Source organism: Anomaloglossus baeobatrachus, chromosome 5 (assembly GCF_048569485.1).
Source record: "Anomaloglossus baeobatrachus isolate aAnoBae1 chromosome 5, aAnoBae1.hap1, whole genome shotgun sequence".
NCBI lineage: Eukaryota > Metazoa > Chordata > Amphibia > Anura > Aromobatidae > Anomaloglossus > Anomaloglossus baeobatrachus.
The window spans coordinates 424,508,006-424,534,305 of NC_134357.1; the positions used below are offsets into that span (position 1 = coordinate 424,508,006).

General features: G+C 47.9%; 1 protein-coding gene across 1 annotated transcript in view; it reads left to right on the forward strand.

Annotated features, from left to right (window-relative positions):
* Positions 1-26,300, forward strand: part of LOC142312784 (parathyroid hormone/parathyroid hormone-related peptide receptor-like) — a 59,205-nt gene that overhangs the window by 14,856 nt on the left and 18,049 nt on the right. Inside the window, exons 3-5 of the mRNA XM_075351773.1 lie at positions 1,170-1,280; positions 1,587-1,711; positions 1,858-1,952. Coding sequence (XP_075207888.1) covers positions 1,170-1,280; positions 1,587-1,711; positions 1,858-1,952 — 331 coding nt within the window. The remainder of the gene's footprint in view (positions 1-1,169; positions 1,281-1,586; positions 1,712-1,857; positions 1,953-26,300) is intronic.

Consider the following 26,300-nt stretch of genomic DNA (forward strand, 5'->3'; position numbering starts at 1 on the left):
CAAGGTTTATTTGTAGTCTCTTACCATATTGACACATTGGCAAAGAATCATATCTTTAAAAAATTTAGAGACAAAGGGGCAGTTTGAGGAGATATTTTGGAGAGGGGGAGTGTGTGTGTGTGTGTGTGTGTGTGTGTGTGTATGGGGGGTGATATTATGGAATGGCTGAGTATGGGGTGGATGAAGAGGAGCAGTGTGTGGGGATAGTAGGGAGAGGGGCTGTGTGTGGGGGAGGTATATTATGGAGGGGCAATGTGGGGAGGGTTATTATGGAGAGGGGCAATTTAGGAGGAGGAATATTATGGAGGGGCAGTGTGAGGGATATTATGGAGAGGCAGAAGTTGGGAAGGATATTATGGGGAGTGGCATTGTGGCAGGATGCCATTATGGAGAGGAGCAGTGTGGGGGAAATTACACTATGGAGAGGGACAATGTGGGGGAGATTTAAAGGAGAGTCACAGTGTGGAGGGATATTATGGAGAGGAGCAATGTGAGACAACATTGTGGAAAGGGGCAATGTGGGATAACATTATAGAGAGAGGTAGTGTGGAGGGATGACATTATGAAGAGGGTTAGTGTGAGGGATAATATGGAAATGGAGAGTGTGAGGAGGATGACATTATGAAGAGGGGCAGTGTGGTGGGATATTATGGAGAGGGGCAGTTAGAATAGCATAACATGGTTCTGTTAAAGCTAATCTCAAATCTCTAAGTTTTGAGTATTTGATGAGGAGAATTTATTGAGTTTCTGCTCCAAAAACTCAGTTTAATTTAGCACATGTTCACACTAATGTTTTTGGAACAGAAACTCTACAAATCCTCCTAAAATGTGCTTTGGTGATGTAGTCATGTTCTGATGGTGGTTCTGGTGATTTATTCATGCAAGTACCCCTTTAAATATTTTTGGGGCCCTTGGGATTGGTCCAGTATGGAAATTTGGCCCTTAGACCAAAAAATGTTGCGTACCCCTGCATTAGAGCAATATTTAAGGTTGTATTGCCATCTGAGGCACTTATAGCCAATATAACGGATATACCGTACCATAAATATCTGATTGATGACTATCCCACCTATTTACTTCTATGGTAGATATGAAAATTGCTAACCATGCTTGCTAGGACAATGCCACTACAATCTGGAAGTTGCATTGCATTTTTTTCTTGCTTCTAGGATCTATTTGCTCTCCACAGTGGGATGGGATAATATGCTGGCCAAAGGGATCACACAATCAGTTGATATCTGTTTCCTGCCCAGACTACATCTACGACTTCAACCACCAAGGTAATTATATTCATCCAGGGCTTCTGATCCCATCTTCAAATATCAATATTCGCAAAGTAATATTGGTCAGTTGATACACTTTAAAAGTATAAAATGTTACAATTTTGTGTTTTGCTGCCCAAACTGGCATGTTAATTCCCAAAATAAAGCCATATTTTAGAGCCTCAGTGCCGTGGCTTCTTAAGGGTCTGTTTGGTTTGAAGATTAGGCTACTGAATAGTGTTACACTTCTTTGTTAGTACCAACATGAGAACCAAAATATTAGGATATGACAGACTCCTTGTTTATTTTTCACCTCCTTTTCAGGATTTGCCCATCGAAGATGTGGAGCTCTGGGCATGTGGCTTCAAGTGCCAGGCACCAACAGGACCTGGGCCAACTACAGTGAATGTGTCACCTTGGTGAGCCCAGGGGAAAGGATCCAGGAGAAGGTACCGAACAAATTCTGGAAACCCAGTACTGGATTTATGATGTAGATCAGTAGTCTCCAGCCTGTGGCTTCAACAACTCCCAGCATGCGATGACAGCCACAGACTGGTTTTATGCTGGATCTAAATGGGATTTGTTCTCTCTACAGAAGGTGTTTGACCGGCTGAGGGTGATTTACACTATAGGATATTCGATTTCTTTGGCAACGCTCCTGATTGCTCTCTGCATCTTATGTTACTTCAAGTATGATCCTAAAGTTTACAGTACAGGTTATCAACCTTAACCCAATGTGTTGGACTGTATTAATGGTTTCTACCTGTTAACATGTTTTTTTTCTTTTAATTATTCCATCAGTAATACTTTGGTTTTATAAACCAATTAGCTGTAGTACCTGGCATTGCCCGGGATAGTAACTAAGTGTCTCTCTGTCTCTCTCCCACTCTCCCTCTCTGTGTGTTAGTCTCTCTCTCTGTCTGTCACTCCCTCTCTGTCGCTCCCTTTCTCTCCCTGTCTCTCTGTCCCTTTCGCCACCAAAATCATATTAACTGACACATAAGCTTCTTATACTATGAATGTCCTTCATTGCCTATAGGAACCAATCAGAGCTCCTTGACTTGTAACAAAATAGAAGAATTTCCTCTACTGTGAAATATTCCTCATGCCATTGGTAACACAACCCCAAAGCATGATTAAAACACCCCCATACTTAATGGTTGGCGAGATATTCTCTTCCTCAAAATTCTGTTCTCTTTTTTTTTCTCCACACATACCCTGGACCATTGTGGCCAAAGAGTTCTGTTGTTACCTCATCGGTTCACAGGACTTGTTTCCAAAATGCATCATGTATATTTTGTTGTTCTGCATACTTCTGAAGATAAATTCTATGGTGAGGATGCAGGAGAGGTTTTCTTCTGATAATTCTTCCATGAAGGGCATATTTGTGCAGGTTTCTCTGAACAGCAGAACAATGTACCACAAATCCAGAATCTTCTAAATCCTCCTGAAGGTCTTTTGCAGTCTCTAGCAATCACAGAAACTTTGCTTGGTCTTCCAGACATTATCTTGACCTCCACTGTTCCTGGTAACTGCCATTTCTTAATTACATTTTGTACTGAAGAAAGGGCAACTTGAAAATGCTTTGCTATCTTCTTATAGCCTTTGTCCTGCTTTGTGGGCCTGGGTTTTTATAAAGCTGTGAAATTTGCATCACCTGGCATTTCCTAATGATGGTCAGCGAACAAGCCATAACACTAACAGCCTAATTAAGGCCTGAAACCTTGGTCAAAGTAATGTGAGCACACAAATCTCCAAGGCTGTCAAAACTTTTGCATAGGCCCATTTTCCTTTTTGTAATTTTTAAAATGTAAAAATGAAAAGATATACAGTACAGACCAAAAGTTTGGACACACTTCATTCAAAGAGTTTTCTTTATTTTCAGGACTCTGAAAATTGTAGATTCACATTGAAGGCATGAAAACTATGAATTAAAACTTGTGGAATGAAATACTTAAAAAAGTGTGAAACAACTGAAAATATGTCTTATATTCTAGGTTCTTCAAAGTAGCCACCTTTTGCTTTGATTACTGCTTTGCACACTCTTGTCATTCTCTTGATGAGCTTCAAGAGGTAGTCACCGATAATGGTTTTCCAACAGTCTTGAAGGAGTTCCCAGAGATGCTTAGCACTTGTTGGCCCTTTTGCCTTCACTCTGCGGACCAGCTCACCCCAAACCATCTCGATTGGGTTCAGGTCTGGTGACTGTGTAGACCAGGTCATCTGGCGTAGCACCCCATCACTCTCCTTCTTAGTCAAATAGCCCTTACACAGCCTGGAGGTGTGTTTTGGGTCATTGTCCTGTTGAAAAATAAATGATGGTCCAACTAAACGCAAACCAGATGGAATAGCACGCCACTGCAAGATGCTGTGGTAGGCATGCCGGTTCTGTATGCTTTCAATTTTGAATAAATCCCCAACAGTGTCACCAGCAAAGCACCCCCACACCATCACACCTCCTCCTCCATGCTTCATGGTGGGAACCAGCCATGTAGAGTCCATCCGTTCACCTTTTCTACAAAGACACGATTGTTGGATCCAAAGATCTCAAATTTGGACTCATCAGACCAAAGCACAGATTTCCACTGGTCTAATGTCCATTCCTTGTGTTCTTTAGCCCAAACAAGTCTCTTCTGCTTGTTGCCTGTCTTTAGCAGTGGTTTCCTAGCAGCTATTTTACCATGAAGGCCTGCTGCACAAAGTCTCCTCTTAACAGCTGTTCTAGAGATGAGAAGGTGTGTCCAAACTTTTGGCCTGCACTGTATATTTTTTGCCTAAAATACAAAGGGAATGTGTAATCTTTAACTTTATGCCTTCAAGAGATCATTTCATCTTCAACTTGCTTAACACTAGAAGTCCCAGAGAGGGGTCATTTAACATTTCTACCTTTGGAACCCAGAGACGGGTCGAATGACCTGAAGGATTTTAGCTAACATCCTATAATCACCGTCTTTTGTGCTTTAATTAAGGCCATTACTGTCGCACCACAGGAGGTTGTTGTTTTCAATTGAGTTTAGCCATTTAGTTTCTAGTTAGTTCTATTCAGTTTATTGTATTATGATAATATAATTGACTAAAGGCCGCTTTACACACTGCAATATCGGTACTGATATCGCCATCGTGCGTACCCGCCCCATCTGTTGTGCGACATGGGCAAATCGCTGCCCGTGTCGCACAACATCGCCCGGACCCATCACACTACTTACCTGCCCGCGACGTCGCTGTGACCGGCGATCCGCCTCCTTTCTAAGGGGGGCGATTCGTTCAGCGTCACAGCAACGTCACTGCAGCGTCACTGAACCGCCGCCCAATAGAAGCGGAGGGGCGGAGATAAGCGGGACGAACATCCCGCCCACCTCATTCCTTCCGCATTGTGGCCGGGAGCCAGCTTCCTCGTTCCTGCTGTGTCACACAGAGCGATGTGTGCTGCCGCAGGGACGAGGAACAACTTCGTTACTGCTGCAGTAACGATATTTGAGAATGGACCCCCATGTCACCGATGAGCGATTTTGCACGTTTTTGTGACGATGCAAAATCGCTCATAGGTGTCACATGCAACGGCATCGCTACAGCGGCCGGATGTGCGTCACAAAACCGTGACCCCAACGAGATCGCTGTAGCGATCTCGTAGCGTGTAAAGTCCGCTTAAGGGTCATTTGACCCTCTTTCGGGACTTCAGGGGGAGCTCCAAATTTCTGGGACTTCTAGTGTTAACAGGTCACATTAACAGTCATTTTTACCAGGGGTGCCAAAACTTTTGCATGCCACTATAAGGCTATGTGCGCACGTGTGCGCTCTGCACCGCACACAAAAGGTCCGCTTCGGAGCGCAGCTGAAAAGCTCCGTTCTGAAGTGCCTGGTGCCTGCAGAATTCGTGCGCTCTGCATGCTGCCTCTCCCTATAGACAGCATACAAAGCGCACGAAAGAAGGAACATGTCACTTCTTAGAACGCGCGCTTCGGGCAGCAGCCGAATCGCTGCGTTCTAATACGCCACGTGCGCACGTCTCATGCACAATCTTCATAGATTGTGCTGGGGATGCAGGACACATACAGTTACACTGCGGTGCAGAGCGCAGCGTAACTGCATGTAATATGCACACGTGCGCACATAGCCTAAAAATCATGGTCAAGGCAGAGTCATCTATTGGTGCCCCTTGGCACCTAATACACAGGGCAAAGGTCTTGTCTAGTAGCCCTAATTATACCCCTGTGAAGGAGCTTTCCCACCACAATGTTTTATGACTTATCAGGAAGGTAGGTTATAAAACATTTATCAGCAAGGACCCGTATTTCTGAAGACATCTCTTCTATGCCTAGCCTCAGTAAAGGAATATTGGTCCAGATGCATATAAACAATTGCCAGAGGTGTCATGCCTACCATGCATCGGATTAGATTTTTTATTTTATTATAGGCTCTAGGCAGGGCTGTATTTTGCCTTCATGCTGCCCTAGGCACTTTAAGTGGTCGCGCCCCTTAGTGACAACGTAAAACTGAGTTTTCGCACACGACATCTGTTTAAGGCAGATCTACTCTGTAGCACACTTTAAAAAGTATCAATGAGAAACGAACCCCCCCCCAATGGGAATCACCACAGGCACATCAAAACATAGCATGAGTATAAAATATTCCCACCACACCGTCCCCACTTATATACTGTGACTGTGACACTGCCCCTAATAAACTAAAACACCACACTGCCCTCCCTTATAAACTACTGTATATGCACCACACCTTCCTCGATTATGAAATATGATCTGTACACTGTGAGGAGGGAGCAGCATGATGTGAGGACAATGTCCCATGCATGCTGCCCCCTCCTCACAATGTCCCATGCATGCTGCCCCCTCCTCACAATGTCCCATGCATGCTGCTCCCTCCTCACAATGTCCCATGCATGCTGCCCCCTCTTCACAATGTCCCATGCATGCTGCTCCCTCCTCACAATGTCCCTTGCATGCTGCCCCCTCCTCACAATGTCCCATGCATGCTGCTCTCTCTTCACAATGTCCCATGCATGCTGCGCCCTCTTCACAATGTCCCATGCATGCTGCTCCCTCCTCACAATGTCCCATGCATGCTGCCCCCTCCTCACAATGTCCCATGCATGCTGCCCCCTCCTCACAATGTCCCATGCATGCTGCCCCCTCTTCACAATGTCCCATGCATGCTGCTCCCTCCTCACAATGTCCCATGCATGCTGCCCCTCCTCACAATGTCCCATGCATGCTGCTCCCTCCTCACAATATCCCATGAATGCTGCTCCCTCCTCACAATGTCTCATGCATGCTGCTCCCTCCTCACAATGTCTCATGTATGCTGCTCCCGCCTCACAATGTCCCATGCATGCTGCTCCCTCAGCACAATGTCTCATGCTTGATGCTCCCTCCTCAGTGTCCCATGCATGCTGCTCTCTTCTCACAATGTCCCATGCATGCTGCTCCCTCCTCACAATGTCCCATGCATGCTGCGCCCTCTTCACAATGTCCCATGCATGCTGCTCCCTCCTCACAATGTCCCATGCATGCTGCCCCCTCCTCACAATGTCCCATGCATGCTGCCCCCTCCTCACAATGTCCCATGCATGCTGCTCTCTTCTCACAATGTCCCATGCATGCTGCCCCCTCTTCACAATGTCCCATGCATGCTGCTCCCTCCTCACAATGTCCCATGCATGCTGCCCCTCCTCACAATGTCCCATGCATGCTGCTCCCTCCTCACAATATCCCATGAATGCTGCTCCCTCCTCACAATGTCTCATGCATGCTGCTCCCTCCTCACAATGTCTCATGTATGCTGCTCCCGCCTCACAATGTCCCATGCATGCTGCTCCCTCAGCACAATGTCTCATGCTTGATGCTCCCTCCTCACAGTGTCCCATGCATGCTGCTCCCTCCTCACAATGTCCCATGCATGCTGCCCCCTCCTCACAATGTCTCATGCATGCTGCCCCCTCCTCAGTGTCCCATGCATGCTGCCCCCTTCTCACAATGTCCCATGCATGCTGCCCCCTCCTCACAATGTTTCATGCATGCTGCCCCCTCCTCAGTGTCCCATGCATGCTGCCCCCTTCTCACAATGTCCCATGCATGCTGTCCCTCTCCATGAGCTCCTAATGCTGCCTTCCTCTTTTCCATAATGAGACCTTCATGTTGCCCCACTCATGCTAAGACCACCACACTAACGCTTATGCTGAGACCCCCACACACACACACTACCCCACTCTTGATATTGACTCCCCTACATTGCTCCACTCCATACTGATCCCACACATGGTGCCCCTTCTTCACAATGAGCTCCCAATGCTGCCCCCTCTTATTCTGAGTCCTTACACTCCCCCCAACCAATCGATTTTGTCATTGCCCTATCCCTCATCCCTTGTCCTCTGTCTCTAGCATTAGCCCCTCTCTCCCACTCCCCCAGCATCAGCCTCTCTCCCCCAGCATCAGCCTCTATCTTCCCTCAGCATCAGCCTCTCTCCCCCAGTCTCAGCCTTTGCCTCCCTCCAGCCTCAGCCTGCCCCAGTCTCCGCCTCAGCCTCCCTCCAACCTCCCTCCAGTCTCAGCCTCAGCCTCCCTCAAGTCTCAGCCTCCCTCCAGTCTCAGCCTCAGCCTCCCTCCAGCCTCCCCCCAGTCTCAGCCTCAGCCTCCCTCCAGTCTCAGCCTCAGCCTCCCTCCAGCCTCCCCCCAGTCTCAGCCTCAGCCTCCCTCCAGTCTCAGCCTCAGCCTCCCTCCAGCCTCCCCCCAGTCTCAGCCTCAGTCTCCCTCCAGCCTCCCCCCAGTCTCAGCCTCCCCCCAGTCTCAGCCTCCCTCCAGCCTCCCCCCAGTCTCAGCCTCCCTCCAGCCTCCCCCCAGTCTCAGCCTCCCTCCAGCCTCCCTCCAGTCTCAGCCTCCCTCCAGCCTCACCCCAGTCTCAGCCTCACCCCAGTCTCAGCCTCCTTCCAGCCTCCCCACAGTCCCAGCCTCTGCCTCCCTCCAGCCTCCCCCAAGTCTCAGCCTCTGCCTCCCTCCAGACTCCCCCCAGTCTCTGCCTCTGCCTCCCTCCAGCCTCCCCCCAGTCTCTGCCTCTGCCTCCCTCCAGCCTCCCCCCAGTCTCTGCCTCTGCCTCCCTCCAGCCTCCCCCCAGTCTCTGCCTCTGCCTCCCTCCAGCCTCCCCCCAGTCTCTGCCTCACTCCAGCCTCCCCCCAGTCTCTGCCTCTGCCTCCCTCCAGCCTCCCCCCAGTCTCTGCCTCTGCCTCTCTCCAGCCTCCCCCCAGTCTCTGCCTCTGCCTCCCTCCAGCCTCCCCCCAGTCTCAGCCTCTGCCTCTCTCCAGCCTCCCCCCAGTCTCTGCCTCTGCCTCCCTCCAGCCTCCCCCCAGTCTCTGCCTCTGCCTCCCTCCAGCCTCCCCACAGTCTCTGCCTCTGCCTCCCTCCAGCCACCCCCCAGTCTCTGCCTCTGCCTCCCTCCAGCCTCCCCCCAGTCTCAGCCTCTGCCTCTCTCCAGCCTCCCCCCAGTCTCTGCCTCTGCCTCTCTCCAGCCTCCCCCCAGTTTCTGCCTCTGCCTCCCTCCAGCCTCCCCCCAGTCTCTGCCTCTGCCTCCCTCCAGCCTCTCCCCAGTCTCTGCCTCTGCCACCCTCCAGCCTCCCCCAGTCTCTGCCTCTGTCTCCCTCCAGCCTCCCCCCAGTCTCAGCCTCTGCCTCCCTCAAGCCTCCCCCCAGTCTCAGCCTCTGCCTCCCTCCAGCCTCCCCCCAGTTTCTGCCTCTGCCTCCCTCCAGCCTCCCCCCAGTCTCTGCCTCTGCCTCCCTCCAGCCTCCCTCCAGTCTCTGCCTCTGCCTCCCTCCATTCTCCCCCCAGTCTCTGCCTCTGCCTCCCTCCAGCCTCCCTCCAGTCTCTGCCTCTGCCTCCCTCCATTCTCCCCCCAGTCTCTGCCTCTGCCTCCCTCCAGCCTCCCCCCAGTCTCTGCCTCTGCCTCCCTCCAGCCTCCCCCCAGTCTCTGCCTCTGCCTCCCTCCAGCCTCCCCCCAGTCTCAGCCTCTGCCTCCCTCCAGCCTCCCCCCAGTCTCAGCCTCTGCCTCCCTCCAGACTCCCCCCAGTCTCTTCCTCTGCCTCCCTCCAGCCTCCCCCCAGTCTCTGCCTCTGCCTCCCTCCAGCCTCCCCCAGTCTCAGCCTCTGCCTCCCTCCAGCCTCCCCACAGTCTCAGCCTCTGCCTCCCTCCAGTCTCAGCCTCTGCCTCCCTACAACCTCCCCCCAGTCTCAGCCTCTGCCTCTCTCCAGTCTCAGCCTCTGCCTCCCTCCAGCCTCCCCCCAGTCTCAGCCTCTGCCTCCCTCCAGTCTCTGCCTCTGCCTCCCTCCAGCCTCCCCCCAGTCTCTGCCTCTGCCTCCCTCCAGCCTCCCCCCAGTCTCAGCCTCTGCCTCCCTCCAGCCTCCCCACAGTCTCTGCCTCTGCCTCCCTCCAGCCTCCCCACAGTCTCTGCCTCTGCCTCCCTCCAGCCTCCCCACAGTCTCTGCCTCCCTCCAGCCTCCCCCCAGTCTCAGCCTCTGCCTCCCTCCAGCCTCCCCCCAGTCTCAGCCTCTGCCTCCCTCCAGCCTCCCCCCAGTCTCAGCCTCTGCCTCCCTCCAGCCTCCCCCCAGTCTCTGCCTCTGCCTCCCTCCAGCCTCCCTCCAGTCTCTGCCTCTGCCTCCCTCCAGCCTCCCCACAGTCTCAGCCTCTGCCTCCCTCCAGTCTCAGCCTCTGCCTCCCTCCAGTCTCAGCCTCTGCCTCTCTCCAGTCTCAGCCTCTGCCTCCCTCCAGCCTCCCTCCAGTCTCAGCCTCTGCCTCCCTCCAGTCTCAGCCTCTGCCTCCCTCCAGCCTCCCCCCAGTCTCAGCCTCTGCCTCCCTCCAGCCTCCCTCCAGTCTCAGCTTCTGCCTCCCTCCAGCCTCCCCCCAGTCTCAGCCTCTGCCTCCCTCCAGTATCTGCCTTTGCCGCCTCCCCCCCCCGCATGCGCAGATCTCCGGTCTGCATTAGAGACACTCCCACGCTCCTTATGAATCCACTTACCTGCTCCAGTGCCCGCCGCCATCTTCCTGGCTCACGTGAGTATCCTCTTCTGACACCGGATTCCATCACGGCTTCCTCCGCGGCGTCCTGCTGTGAGCTCTGCATGTGACGTCCACACAGCAGTGGACGCAGCACAGAGGAAGGAGCTGATTGGCGCGCGCCTGTGACCCCGGAAGTGCAGGCGCCGGCAGTTCCGGGGTCAATCAGCTCCCTGTGCTCGGCGGCCACAAAAAAAAATGTAAAAAAAAAAAAAATTTTTTTTTTTTTTTTTTTTTTTTTTTTTTTTTTGCTGCCAGAAGGTGCCGCCCCTCACAATCTGCCGCCCTAGGCACCGGACCACGGGTGCCTAATGGTAAATACGGCCCTGGCTCTAGGAAGATGAAAGTTAATAGAACATTCATTTACTAGACTTTTAATTGATGTGTTTTTTAATTGTCTCTGTTTTAAGGGTAATTCTCCTCCTTTTTTTCCTTTACCTATTCCAAACACAATTGTCTTCTAAAGAAAAACAAACGGATTACTTGATCATATGCTCCAAAGATCATCATAAACCATCAGTCTGGTCTTTTGAGTTTGAATTTAAAAATTTGGCTTTATTTGGTTGAGTATATTTTGCTTTCAGCAGTCACAAAGGCGGCAATTATTGGCTCAGCTGATATCTTTAAATAGCATCTGTTGGTAGGATAAACCCTCCTAAGCAGTCTATGTGAGCATGTAATAGGAAGCTGAAAAAAATGATACCTTGATATCTGCAATCTGATGGCTTATTCCAGATAGATTCATATTTTTTTTCAGATGTAAATGAGCTGTTAAGATCTATGGGCCGATGATAGATCTCACTGAGAATATGCCTCAAGAAGCTTATTTATATGACAGGGGGCATTACCAGTATGAGATATGTAGATCAGGAGAGCAGACTGTCAGTCATTACATGTCTCACACTGTTAACACCCCCTTTCATTTAAGATAAGCTGTGGAGGCAGATTTTCAGGGGAATCTACTGTATATCCGGCCCATAGATCTTAATACAGTAGTTCATTTACACATTAAGAAAAATGTGTATTTCTCTGAAATAAGACATCGGATCACAAATAATGATATATCATTTCATTCAGTTTCCTATGAGCTACATGTCCATATAGATGACTTAGGAAGTTGATCCTACTGACAGACTTCCTTTAAAACCCAGCTTTGACACTCATAAGGATGGGTTGTTCTTTGACTTCCTTGAAGTCTTTTTTGTCTTCCATACTCAGTTCTACTCCTACTTATGATCCCTTTGATATACTGGTGTAAGGGGTAGTCGGACCCCTGGTAGTGAAGGAGCGGTTTTTACCCCCCTGAAGACGCCACAGTAGTATGGTGGCAAATTGTAAATGTTGAAGGTAAAATGTTACATGTCATAAAATGTTTCCCCACTAGGTGCCAGTGTAGAGCAGTGGTTCCCCTGGTAACAGTGGCAGGGAAGGAAGGGGCAGGGCAGCCTAGGTGGGGAATGAAGGGTTCTGAATAGAGTTGAGCGCGGTTCGAGGTTCGAGGTTCTCCAGTTCTAGGCTCAAGTGATTTTGGGGCCTGTTCTAGATCGAACTAGAACTCGAGCTTTTTGCAAAAGCTCGATAGTTCTAGAAACGTTCGAGAACAGTTCTAGCAGCAAAAAAAACAGCTAATTCCTAGCTGGCTTTCCGCTGTAATAGTGTAAGTCACTCTGTGACTCACACTATTATGACATTTCAGTGTATAGTGTGCGTGAACAGCGCCTTCAGATCACTCCTGTTTGTATAAAGGCGATCGCCATTTTTTTTTTTTTTTCCCTTGTGTTCCTTCCCTAAGCGCGTGCGTCTTGTGGGGCGGGCCAGCATGTCAGCCAATCCCAGACACACACACAGCTAAGTGGACTTTTAGCCAGAGAAGCAACGGCATGTGTGATAGGATGTCCATGTCACATGTCCCTGCATTATAAAAACGGACATTTTCCTCCAGGACGCCATTATCTCTTCTGCGTCCTTGGTGTCAGACATCACTGGCGCAGCTCCGTCCTGAGTCCTATCGCTGATACAGCTGTATGCGCTCCATACACAGCGCTGGACAGCATAGGGATAGCACTTTCCATCAAGGGCTCGTACCGGCAGGGTCAGAGCCATAGGTGACAGGTCCTGAAAACAGCGACAGCGTCTGTGTAGCAAAGGTCAGGGATTTCCTCCCTGCATTTCCCTATTAGGAGGGAATAGAAAGGCAGGCTTCCATTCCTCTACCCAGAGCCCCACAATCCTGGCACTGTACCCTCCTGTCCTCTGCACACTCCAACTCATTATAACTAAGCCATTATACTAGCAAACACTCAGTGTACGTAGTGTCATCCTAAACGTGGCTATTGGACTTTGCTATAGTCCCACTAGTGCAAAGACATTTGCAGCACGTCTGCCTGCATTGCACACTCCAACTCATTATAACTAAGCCATTATACTAGCAAACACTCAGTGTACCTAGTGGCATCCTAAACGTGGCTATTGGACTTTGCTATAGTCCCACTAGTGCAAAGACATTTGCAGCACCTCTGCCTGCATTGCACACTCCAACTCATTATAACTAAGCCATTATACTAGCAAACACTCAGTGTACCTAGTGGCATCCTAAACTTGGCTATTGGACTTTGCTATAGTCCCACTAGTGCAAAGACATTTGCAGCACCTCTGCCTGCATTGCACACTCCAACTCATTATAACTAAGCCATTATACTAGCAAACACTCAGTGTACCTAGTGGCATCCTAAACGTGGCTATTGGACTTTGCTATAGTCCCACTAGTGCAAAGACATTTGCAGCACCTCTGCCTGCATTGCACACTCCAACTCATTATAACTAAGCCATTATACTAGCAAACACTCAGTGTACCTAGTGGCATCCTAAACGTGGCTATTGGACTTTGCTATAGTCCCACTAGTGCAAAGACATTTGCAGCACCTCTGCCTGCATTGCACACTCCAACTCATTATAACTAAGCCATTATACTAGCAAACACTCAGTGTACCTAGTGGCATCCTAAACGTGGCTATTGGACTTTTGTCTAGTCACACTAGTGCAAAGACATTTGCAGCACCTTTGCCTGCATTGCACACTCCAACTCATTATAACTAAGCCATTATACTAGCAAACACTCAGTGTACCTAGTGGCATCCTAAACGTGGCTATTGGACTTTGCTATAGTCACACTAGTGCAAAGACATTTGCAGCACCTCTGCCTGCATTGCACACTCCAACTCATTATAACTAAGCCATTATACTAGCAAACACTCAGTGTACCTAGTGGCATCCTAAACGTGGCTATTGGACTTTGCTATAGTCCCACTAGTGCAAAGACATTTGCAGCACCTCTGCCTGCATTGCACACTCCAACTCATTATAACTAAGCCATTATACTAGCAAACACTCAGTGTACCTAGTAGCATCCTAAACGTGGCTATTGGACTTTTGTCTAGTCACACTAGTGCAAAGACATTTGCAGCACCTCTGCCTGCATTGCACATTCCAACTCATTATAACTAAGCCATTATACTAGCAAACACTCAGTGTACCTAGTGGCATCCTAAACGTGGCTATTGGACTTTGCTATAGTCCCACTAGTGCAAAGACATTTGCAGCACCTCTGCCTGCATTGCACACTCCAACTCATTATAACTAAGCCATTATACTAGCAAACACTCAGTGTACCTAGTGGCATCCTAAACGTGGCTATTGGACTTTGCTATAGTCCCACTAGTGCAAAGACATTTGCAGCACCTCTGCCTGCATTGCACACTCCAACTCATTATAACTAAGCCATTATACTAGCAAACACTCAGTGTACCTAGTGGCATCCTAAACGTGGCTATTGGACTTTGCTATAGTCCCACTAGTGCAAAGACATTTGCAGCACCTCTGCCTGCATTGCACACTCCAACTCATTATAACTAAGCCATTATACTAGCAAACACTCAGTGTACCTAGTGGCATCCTAAACGTGGCTATTGGACTTTGCTATAGTCCCACTAGTGCAAAGACATTTGCAGCACCTCTGCCTGCATTGCACACTCCAACTCATTATAACTAAGCCATTATACTAGCAAACACTCAGTGTACCTAGTGGCATCCTAAACGTGGCTATTGGACTTTGCTATAGTCCCACTAGTGCAAAGACATTTGCAGCACCTCTGCCTGCATTGCACACTCCAACTCATTATAACTAAGCCATTATACTAGCAAACACTCAGTGTACCTAGTGGCATCCTAAACGTGGCTATTGGACTTTGCTATAGTCCCACTAGTGCAAAGACATTTGCAGCACCTCTGCCTGCATTGCACACTCCAACTCATTATAACTAAGCCATTATACTAGCAAACACTCAGTGTACCTAGTGGCATCCTAAACGTGGCTATTGGACTTTGCTATAGTCCCACTAGTGCAAAGACATTTGCAGCACCTCTGCCTGCATTGCACACTCCAACTCATTATAACTAAGCCATTATACTAGCAAACACTCAGTGTACCTAGTGGCATCCTAAACGTGGCTATTGGACTTTGCTATAGTCCCACTAGTGCAAAGACATTTGCAGCACCTCTGCCTGCATTGCACACTCCAACTCATTATAACTAAGCCATTATAATAGCAAACACTCAGTGTACCTAGTGGCATCCTAAACGTGGCTATTGGACATTTGTCTAGTCCCACTAGTGCAAAGACATTTGCAGCACCTCTGCCTGCATTGCACACTCCAACTCATTATAACTAAGCCATTATACTAGCAAACACTCAGTGTACCTAGTGGCATCCTAAACGTGGCTATTGGACTTTGCTATAGTCCCACTAGTGCAAAGACATTTGCAGCACTTCTGCCTGCATTGCACACTCCAACTCATTATAACTAAGCCATTATACTAGCAAACACTCAGTGTACCTAGTGGCATCCTAAACGTGGCTATTGGACTTTGCTATAGTCCCACTAGTGCAAAGACATTTGCAGCACCTCTGCCTGCATTGCACACTCCAACTCATTATAACTAAGCCATTATACTAGCAAACACTCAGTGTACCTAGTGGCATCCTAAACGTGGCTATTGGACTTTGCTATAGTCCCACTAGTGCAAAGACATTTGCAGCACCTCTGCCTGCATTGCACACTCCAACTCATTATAACTAAGCCATTATACTAGCAAACACTCAGTGTACCTAGTGGCATCCTAAACGTGGCTATTGGACTTTGCTATAGTCCCACTAGTGCAAAGACATTTGCAGCACCTCTGCCTGCATTGCACACTCCAACTCATTATAACTAAGCCATTATACTAGCAAACACTCAGTGTACCTAGTGGCATCCTAAACGTGGCTATTGGACTTTGCTATAGTCCCACTAGTGCAAAGACATTTGCAGCACCTCTGCCTGCATTGCACACTCCAACTCATTATAACTAAGCCATTATACTAGCAAACACTCAGTGTACCTAGTGGCATCCTAAACGTGGCTATTGGACTTTGCTATAGTCCCACTAGTGCAAAGACATTTGCAGCACCTCTGCCTGCATTGCACACTCCAACTCATTATAACTAAGCCATTATACTAGCAAACACTCAGTGTACCTAGTGGCATCCTAAACGTGGCTATTGGACTTTGCTATAGTCCCACTAGTGCAAAGACATTTGCAGCACCTCTGCCTGCATTGCACACTCCAACTCATTATAACTAAGCCATTATACTAGCAAACACTCAGTGTACCTAGTGGCATCCTAAACGTGGCTATTGGACTTTGCTATAGTCCCACTAGTGCAAAGACATTTGCAGCACCTCTGCCTGCATTGCACACTCCAACTCATTATAACTAAGCCATTATACTAGCAAACACTCAGTGTACCTAGTGGCATCCTAAACGTGGCTATTGGACTTTGCTATAGTCCCACTAGTGCAAAGACATTTGCAGCACCTCTGCCTGCATTGCACACTCCAACTCATTATAACTAAGCCATTATACTAGCAAACACTCAGTGTACCTAGTGGCATCCTAAACGTGGCTATTGGACTTTGCTATAGTCCCACTAGTGCAAAGACATTTGCAGCACCTCTGCCTGCATTGCACACTCCAACTCATTATAACTAAGCCATTATAATAGCAAACACTCAGTGTACCTAGTGGCATCCTAAACGTGGCTATTGGACATTTGTCTAGTCCCACTAGTGCAAAGACATTTGCAGCACCTCTGCCTGCATTGCACACTCCAACTCATTATAACTAAGCCATTATACTAGCAAACACTCAGTGTACCTAGTGGCATCCTAAACGTGGCTATTGGACTTTGCTATAGTCCCACTAGTGCAAAGACATTTGCAGCACTTCTGCCTGCATTGCACACTCCAACTCATTATAACTAAGCCATTATACTAGCAAACACTCAGTGTACCTAGTGGCATCCTAAACGTGGCTATTGGACTTTGCTATAGTCCCACTAGTGCAAAGACATTTGCAGCACCTCTGCCTGCATTGCACACTCCAACTCATTATAACTAAGCCATTATACTAGCAAACACTCAGTGTACCTAGTGGCATCCTAAACGTGGCTATTGGACTTTGCTATAGTCCCACTAGTGCAAAGACATTTGCAGCACCTCTGCCTGCATTGCACACTCCAACTCATTATAACTAAGCCATTATACTAGCAAACACTCAGTGTACCTAGTGGCATCCTAAACGTGGCTATTGGACTTTGCTATAGTCCCACTAGTGCAAAGACATTTGCAGCACCTCTGCCTGCATTGCACACTCCAACTCATTATAACTAAGCCATTATACTAGCAAACACTCAGTGTACCTAGTGGCATCCTAAACGTGGCTATTGGACTTTGCTATAGTCCCACTAGTGCAAAGACATTTGCAGCACCTCTGCCTGCATTGCACACTCCAACTCATTATAACTAAGCCATTATACTAGCAAACACTCAGTGTACCTAGTGGCATCCTAAACGTGGCTATTGGACTTTGCTATAGTCCCACTAGTGCAAAGACATTTGCAGCACCTCTGCCTGCATTGCACACTCCAACTCATTATAACTAAGCCATTATACTAGCAAACACTCAGTGTACCTAGTGGCATCCTAAACGTGGCTATTGGACTTTGCTATAGTCCCACTAGTGCAAAGACATTTGCAGCACCTCTGCCTGCATTGCACACTCCAACTCATTATAACTAAGCCATTATACTAGCAAACACTCAGTGTACCTAGTGGCATCCTAAACGTGGCTATTGGACATTTGTCTAGTCCCACTAGTGCAAAGACATTTGCAGCACCTCTGCCTGCATTGCACACTCCAACTCATTATAACTAAGCCATTATACTAGCAAACACTCAGTGTACCTAGTGGCATCCTAAACGTGGCTATTGGACTTTGCTATAGTCCCACTAGTGCAAAGACATTTGCAGCACCTCTGCCTGCATTGCACACTCCAACTCATTATAACTAAGCCATTATACTAGCAAACACTCAGTGTACCTAGTGGCATCCTAAACGTGGCTATTGGACTTTGCTATAGTCCCACTAGTGCAAAGACATTTGCAGCACTTCTGCCTGCATTGCACACTCCAACTCATTATAACTAAGCCATTATACTAGCAAACACTCAGTGTACCTAGTGGCATCCTAAACGTGGCTATTGGACTTTGCTATAGTCCCACTAGTGCAAAGACATTTGCAGCACCTCTGCCTGCATTGCACACTCCAACTCATTATAACTAAGCCATTATACTAGCAAACACTCAGTGTACCTAGTGGCATCCTAAACGTGGCTATTGGACTTTGCTATAGTCCCACTAGTGCAAAGACATTTGCAGCACCTCTGCCTGCATTGCACACTCCAACTCATTATAACTAAGCCATTATACTAGCAAACACTCAGTGTACCTAGTGGCATCCTAAACGTGGCTATTGGACTTTGCTATAGTCACACTAGTGCAAAGACATTTGCAGCACCTCTGCCTGCATTGCACACTCCAACTCATTATAACTAAGCCATTATACTAGCAAACACTCAGTGTACTTAGTGGCATCCTAAATGTGGCTTTTGGACATTTGTCTAGTCACACTATTGCAAAGACATTTGCAGCACCTCTGCCTGCATTGCACACTCCAACTCATTATAACTAAGCCATTATACTAGCAAACACTCAGTGTACCTAGTGGCATCCTAAACGTGGCTATTGGACATTTGTCTAGTCACACTAGTGCAAAGACATTTGCAGCACCTCTGCCTGCATTGCACACTCCAACTCATTATAACTAAGCCATTATACTAGCAAACACTCAGTGTACCTAGTGGCATCCTAAACGTGGCTATTGGACTTTGCTATAGTCCCACTAGTGCAAAGACATTTGCAGCACCTCTGCCTGCATTGCACACTCCAACTCATTATAACTAAGCCATTATACTAGCAAACACTCAGTGTACCTAGTGGCATCCTAAACGTGGCTATTGGACTTTGCTATAGTCCCACTAGTGCAAAGACATTTGCAGCACCTCTGCCTGCATTGCACACTCCAACTCATTATAACTAAGCCATTATACTAGCAAACACTCAGTGTACCTAGTGGCATCCTAAACGTGGCTATTGGACTTTGCTATAGTCCCACTAGTGCAAAGATATTTGCAGCACCTCTGCCTGCATTGCACACTCCAACTCATTATAACTAAGCCATTATACTAGCAAACACTCAGTGTACCTAGTGGCATCCTAAACGTGGCTATTGGACATTTGTCTAGTCACACTAGTGCAAAGACATTTGCAGCACCTCTGCCTGCATTGCACACTCCAACTCATTATAACTAAGCCATTATACTAGCAAACACTCAGTGTACCTAGTGGCATCCTAAACGTGGCTATTGGACTTTGCTATAGTCCCACTAGTGCAAAGACATTTGCAGCACCTCTGCCTGCATTGCACACTCCAACTCATTATAACTAAGCCATTATACTAGCAAACACTCAGTGTACCTAGTGGCATCCTAAACGTGGCTATTGGACTTTGCTATAGTCCCACTAGTGCAAAGACATTTGCAGCACCTCTGCCTGCATTGCACACTCCAACTCATTATAACTAAGCCATTATACTAGCAAACACTCAGTGTACCTAGTGGCATCCTAAACGTGGCTATTGAACTTTGCTATAGTCCCACTAGTGCAAAGACATTTGCAGCACCTCTGCCTGCATTGCACACTCCAACTCATTATAACTAAGCCATTATACTAGCAAACACTCAGTATACCTAGTGGCATCCTAAACGTGGCTATTGGACTTTGCTATAGTCCCACTAGTGCAAAGACATTTGCAGCACCTCTGCCTGCATTGCACACTCCAACTCATTATAACTAAGCCATTATACTAGCAAACACTCAGTGTACCTAGTGGCATCCTAAACGTGGCTATTGGACTTTCCTATAGTCCCACTAGTGCAAAGACATTTGCAGCACTTCTGCCTGCATTGCACACTCCAACTCATTATAACTAAGCCATTATACTAGCAAACACTCAGTGTACCTAGTGGCATCCTAAACGTGGCTATTGGACTTTGCTATAGTCCCACTAGTGCAAAGACATTTGCAGCACCTCTGCCTGCATTGCACACTCCAACTCATTATAACTAAGCGATTATACTAGCAAACACTCAGTGTACCTAGTGGCATCCTAAACGTGGCTATTGGACTTTGCTATAGTCCCACTAGTGCAAAGACATTTGCAGCACCTCTGCCTGCATTGCACACTCCAACTCATTATAACTAAGCCATTATACTAGCAAACACTCAGTGTACCTAGTGGCATCCTAAACGTGGCTATTGGACTTTTGTCTAGTCACACTAGTGCAAAGACATTTGCAGCACCTCTGCCAGCATTGCACATTCCAACTCATTATAACTAAGCCATTATACTAGCAAACACTCAGTGTACCTAGTGGCATCCTAAACGTGGCTATTGGACTTTGCTATAGTCCCACTAGTGCAAAGACATTTGCAGCACCTCTGCCTGCATTGCACACTCCAACTCATTATAACTAAGCCATTATACTAGCAAACACTCAGTGTACCCAGTGGCATCCTAAACGTGGCTATTGAACTTTGCTATAGTCCCACTAGTGCAAAGACATTTGCAGCACCTCTGCCTGCATTGCACACTCCAACTCATTATAACTAAGCCATTATACTAGCAAACACTCAGTATACCTAGTGGCATCCTAAACGTGGCTATTGGACTTTGCTATAGTCCCACTAGTGCAAAGACATTTGCAGCACCTCTGCCTGCATTGCACACTCCAACTCATTATAACTAAGCCATTATACTAGCAAACACTCAGTGTACCTAGTGGCATCCTAAACGTGGCTATTGGACTTTCCTATAGTCCCACTAGTGCAAAGACATTTGCAGCACTTCTGCCTGCATTGCACACTCCAACTCATTATAACTAAGCCATTATACTAGCAAACACTCAGTGTACCTAGTGGCATCCTAAACGTGGCTATTGGACTTTGCTATAGTCCCACTAGTGCAAAGACATTTGCAGCACCTCTGCCTGCATTGCACACTCCAACTCATTATAACTAAGCCATTATACTAGCAAACACTCAGTGTACCTAGTGGCATCCTAAACGTGGCTATTGGACTTTGCTATAGTCACACTAGTGCAAAGACATTTGCAGCACCTCTGCCTGCATTGCACACTCCAACTCATTATAACTAAGCCATTATACTAGCAAACACTCAGTGTACTTAGTGGCATCCTAAATGTGGCTTTTGGACATTTGTCTAGTCACACTATTGCAAAGACATTTGCAGCACCTCTGCCTGCATTGCACACTCCAACTCATTATAACTAAGCCATTATACTAGCAAACACTCAGTGTACCTAGTGGCATCCTAAACGTGGCTATTGGACTTTGCTATAGTCCCACTAGTGCAAAGACATTTGCAGCACCTCTGCCTGCATTGCACACTCCAACTCATTATAACTAAGCCATTATACTAGCAAACACTCAGTGTACCTAGTGGCATCCTAAACGTGGCTATTGGACTTTGCTATAGTCCCACTAGTGCAAAGACATTTGCAGCACCTCTGCCTGCATTGCACACTCCAACTCATTATAACTAAGCCATTATACTAGCAAACACTCAGTGTACCTAGTGGCATCCTAAACGTGGCTATTGGACTTTTGTCTAGTCACACTAGTGCAAAGACATTTGCAGCACCTCTGCCTGCATTGCACACTCCAACTCATTATAACTAAGCCATTATACTAGCAAACACTCAGTGTACCTAGTGGCATCCTAAACGTGGCTATTGGACTTTGCTATAGTCCCACTAGTGCAAAGACATTTGCAGCACCTCTGCCTGCATTGCACACTCCAACTCATTATAACTAAGCCATTATACTAGCAAACACTCAGTGTACCTAGTGGCATCCTAAACGTGGCTATTGGACTTTACTATAGTCCCACTAGTGCAAAGACATTTGCAGCACCTCTGCCTGCATTGCACACTCCAACTCATTATAACTAAGCCATTATACTAGCAAACACTCAGTGTACCTAGTGGCATCCTAAACGTGGCTATTGGACTTTGCTATAGTCCCACTAGTGCAAAGACATTTGCAGCACCTCTGCCTGCATTGCACACTCCAACTCATTATAACTAAGCCATTATACTAGCAAACACTCAGTGTACCTAGTGGCATCCTAAACGTGGCTATTGGACTTTGCTATAGTCCCACTAGTGCAAAGACATTTGCAGAACCTCTGCCTGCATTGCACACTCCAACTCATTATAACTAAGCCATTATACTATCAATTTTTGCTGCCAGTTTAAGGGCTGTAGTTGCATTGTCAGGGATATTTATTCTTTATTATTCTGCTGTTAATAAAGCTAGACCACCACTGCAATCTACACCACCTCTCAATTTTTACTACCACATTTTCAGTGCACAATCTTGTCGCAATCAACATCAGTGGCAAAATGACAGATGCTGGTGGAAAGGGGAAGAGGCGTGGTGGAAAAGGCAAAAAAGGTTTTGTCCGTGGGGAAGGTGGCAAAGCTCCATTATCATCTGCTGAAGATAGACCATCTACCAGCAAAAGTAAGATGTCTACTACTTACCGTGGACAATCCGATGTGCTCCCTTTTTTACGGACACGAACAACAGGAACAAAGATAGCTGATGGCCAAAAAAGGAAAATGCTTGAATGGATCTCAAGTGGTCCAACAAGTGCCCTCTCAGCCACTTCAAGTACCGCATCCAAAAAACACCAGTCCTCTGAGTTGTCATCCCAATCAAACTTGATTTCTCCCAGCTCTGAAGTCTCCATCAGCCCTGCACAGTATGGTGGAACTGAGATGGCTGAGTCTGCAGAGCTGTTCAGTCACACTATAGCCTGGGAATCAGAGGTCTGCTCCCAAGTTACAGTGAGTACAGAACAGGAAATGGTCTGCAGTGATGCCCAGAACCTTTGTGACTCTGATTCAGGCCTTGAGGACCAAGTTTCTGAGCATAATGTTGACCCTTTGTCACAAACTGTAACACCTGTGGTTATAGACAATGAGGAACATACTGATGAAGATGAGACTCAGATACCCGATTGGGATGACAACTTAAATATTCGGTCAGGGCAAGAAGAGGCTCGGTCTGAGGGGGAGGGGAGTGCAAACACAACAATTGATGATGAAGTTCTAGATCCCACCTACTGTCAACCCACAGTCAGGCACTCGAGGAGGTCAACAGAGGTGGTGGAGGAGGATGCAACTGATGACGAAGTTACCTTGCGCCTTCTTGGACACAGTCGGAGTACTGGTAGCACGTCTACAACTGCATCCTCAGCCACCACTCTGCCTCTGAGCATTATTTGGGGTGTATCAACAGGTCGCATGGCCTCTAAGCCTTGCCTAGCCTGGTCCTTTTTTGACATAGAAAAAGATCGCCCAAATTATATGATCTGTAAAATTTGTCATGGTTCTCTTAGTAGAGGTCAAAACCTCAGCAGTTTGACAACTTCTTCCATGAATCGTCACATGAATAAATATCATATGGCCCGGTGGGAAGCTCACCATGCTGCAATGCGGCCTAGCGGAGCGAACCATCCACCGCCTGCCCCTTCCAGTGCATCCGCGCGCTCGTCATCTTCTAGGACTGTGGGGACAGCTGTCACACCTGTTTTTCCACCCACAACTTCCACCACTGTAACCGCAACAGGCAGTTTGCTTGGTAGGTCGTCAGTTGGTTTGGAAGGGGAAACAAGTGAGTGTGTACAGCTCTCTCAGACATCGATAGCACCAACGTTGGATGAAGGCAACATCATGTCTCCGCCTGCACTTTCCTCACAAACCTGCATTTTTCCAGGGACACCCTACTCAACACCGTCTACACACAGCAGCCAGATCTCTGGCCCTCAGATGTGGTCAAATAAAAGGCCATTGCCTGCGACCCATGACAAAGCTAAGAGGTTGACTCTAGCCCTCTGTAAGCTCTTGGCTACCGAAATGCTGCCTTTCCGCCTAGTGGACACACAGGATTTTAGAGACCTTATGTCTGTCGCTGTGCCCCAGTTCCAGATGCCTAGTCGCCACTACTTCTCTAAGAAAGGTGTGCCCGCGCTACACCAGCATGTCGCACACAACATCACCGCTTCCTTGAGAAACTCTGTGTGTGAACGGGTGCATTTCACCACCGATACTTGGACCAGTAAGCATGGACAGGGACGTTACATGTCGCTGACTGGGCACTGGGTAACTATGGTGATAGATGGTGAAGGGTCTGCTGCACAAGTCTTGCCGTCCCCACGACTTGTGTGTCAATCCTCTGTCTGTCCAAGTTCCGCCACTGCTTCTGCCTCCTCCACCTCATCTGGGTCCTCCACCTCCGCCCCAAGCCTGCCTGGTCAGGCCACCAGCGTTCTCACTGCGCAGAAGGAATCATGCACCCCTCATTACTATGCTGGCAGCAGAGCGCAACGGCATCAGGCGGTCTTTAGCTTGACATGTCTTGGGAATAAGAGTCACACAGCTGAGGAGTTGTGGTCAGCTCTGCGGTCCGAGTTTAATAAATGGTTGTCTCCGCTCAACCTGCAGCCTGGTAAGGCCGTGTGCGACAATGCTGCAAACCTGGGTGCGGCCCTTCGCCTGGGCAAGGTGACACACGTACCTTGTATGGCTCACGTGTTGAACCTTGTCGTCCAGCAATTTTTAACACACTATCCCGGCCTAGATGGCCTTCTGAACAGGGCACGAAAACTGTCTGCTCACTTCCGCCGTTCAAGCGCCGCAGCTGAGCGACTTGCATCGCTCCAGAAGTCTTTCGGCCTGCCGGTTCATCGCCTGAAATGCGATGTGGCGACACGCTGGAATTCAACTCTCCACATGTTACAGCGACTGTGGCAGCACCACCGAGCCCTGGTGCAATACGTCATGACGTATAGCCTGGGCCAACGAGATGCAGAGGTGGGGCAGATCACCCTGATGGAGTGGTCTCAGATCAAGGACCTATGCACCCTTCTGCACAGTTTCGACATGGCGACGAATATGTTTAGCGCTGACAATGCCATTATCAGCATGACGATTCCAGTCATTTACATGCTGGAGCACACGTTAAACACTATTCGGAGTCAGGGGGTGGGACAACAGGAAGGGGAGGAACTACAGGAGGATTCATATGCGCAAGGGACAACAACATCACCAAGGTCCAGACGTTCATCATCACCAACGCAGCAGGCATGGGACCATGGGGGACAGGGATCAACAAGGGCGCATAGTAGCAGGCGAAATGTTGAGGAAGGTGCAGGAGAACATGAAGAAATGGAGGACGAACTGTCCATGGACATGGAAGACTCAGCGGATGAGGGAGACCTTGGTCAAATTTCAGTTGAAAGAGGTTGGGGCGAGATGTCAGAGGAAGACACCTCTATGCCACAAACACAGCGTGGACTTGGTCCGCATGGCTGCGCAAGACACATGAGTGCCTTTTTGTTGCACTACCTCCAACATGACACTCGTATTGTCAAAATTAGAAGTGATGATGACTACTGGATTGCCACACTATTAGATCCCCGGTACAAGTCCAAATTTTGTGACATAATTCCAGCCATAGAAAGGGACGCACGTATGCAGGAGTATCAGCAGAAGCTGTTACTCGATCTTAGCTCGGCTTTTCCACCAAACAACCGTGCAGGTGCAGGGAGTGAATCTCCCAGTTGTAACTTGCCAAACATGGGACGGTCTCGTCATCTTCAACAGTCTACCCATACCAGTAGGACCGTATCTGGTGCTGGTAACAGCAATTTTATTGAATCTTTTCATAATTTTTTTAGACCCTCTTTTGCAAGGCCACCAGAGACAACAAGTCTGACACATAGTCAACGGCTGGAGAGGATGATACAGGAGTATCTCCAAATGAACATCGATGCCATGACTTTGCAAATGGATCCTTGCTCCTTTTGGGCTTCAAATCTAGAAAAATGGCCAGAGCTCTCCAGTTACGCCTTGGAGATTTTGTCGTGTCCAGCTGCCAGCGTTGTCTCTGAACGTGTCTTCAGTGCTGCTGGGTGTGTGCTGACAGATAAGCGCACGCGTCTGTCCAGTGACAATGTGGACAGACTGACGTTCATCAAAATGAACAACTCATGGATCCAGAAGGAATTTACTACACCTGTGTCATCCTGGGGAGAGTAAATGCTTGTGGATTTGGAATGTGCTTGATGCAAATCAAAACATCCTGTTTGCAACTAGGGCACAAGTGCTGCCACTGAAAGGGGTGGGTGTGTGTGGGGCCCAATTTTTGGAAAAAAGGGAGGCTCCGCTTGGAGTAACCCTTGCTTGATGTGTTTTTAAAAGAAGCCAAGATGAACAGAGCTGGGATCAGGAAAGACTTTGCTACCTACCACGGTGTCATCCTGGGGACGGTTAATTATGGCGTATTTTTGAATGTGCTTGATGCAAATCTAGCTGTGAAGTGTACAACTAGGGCACAAGTG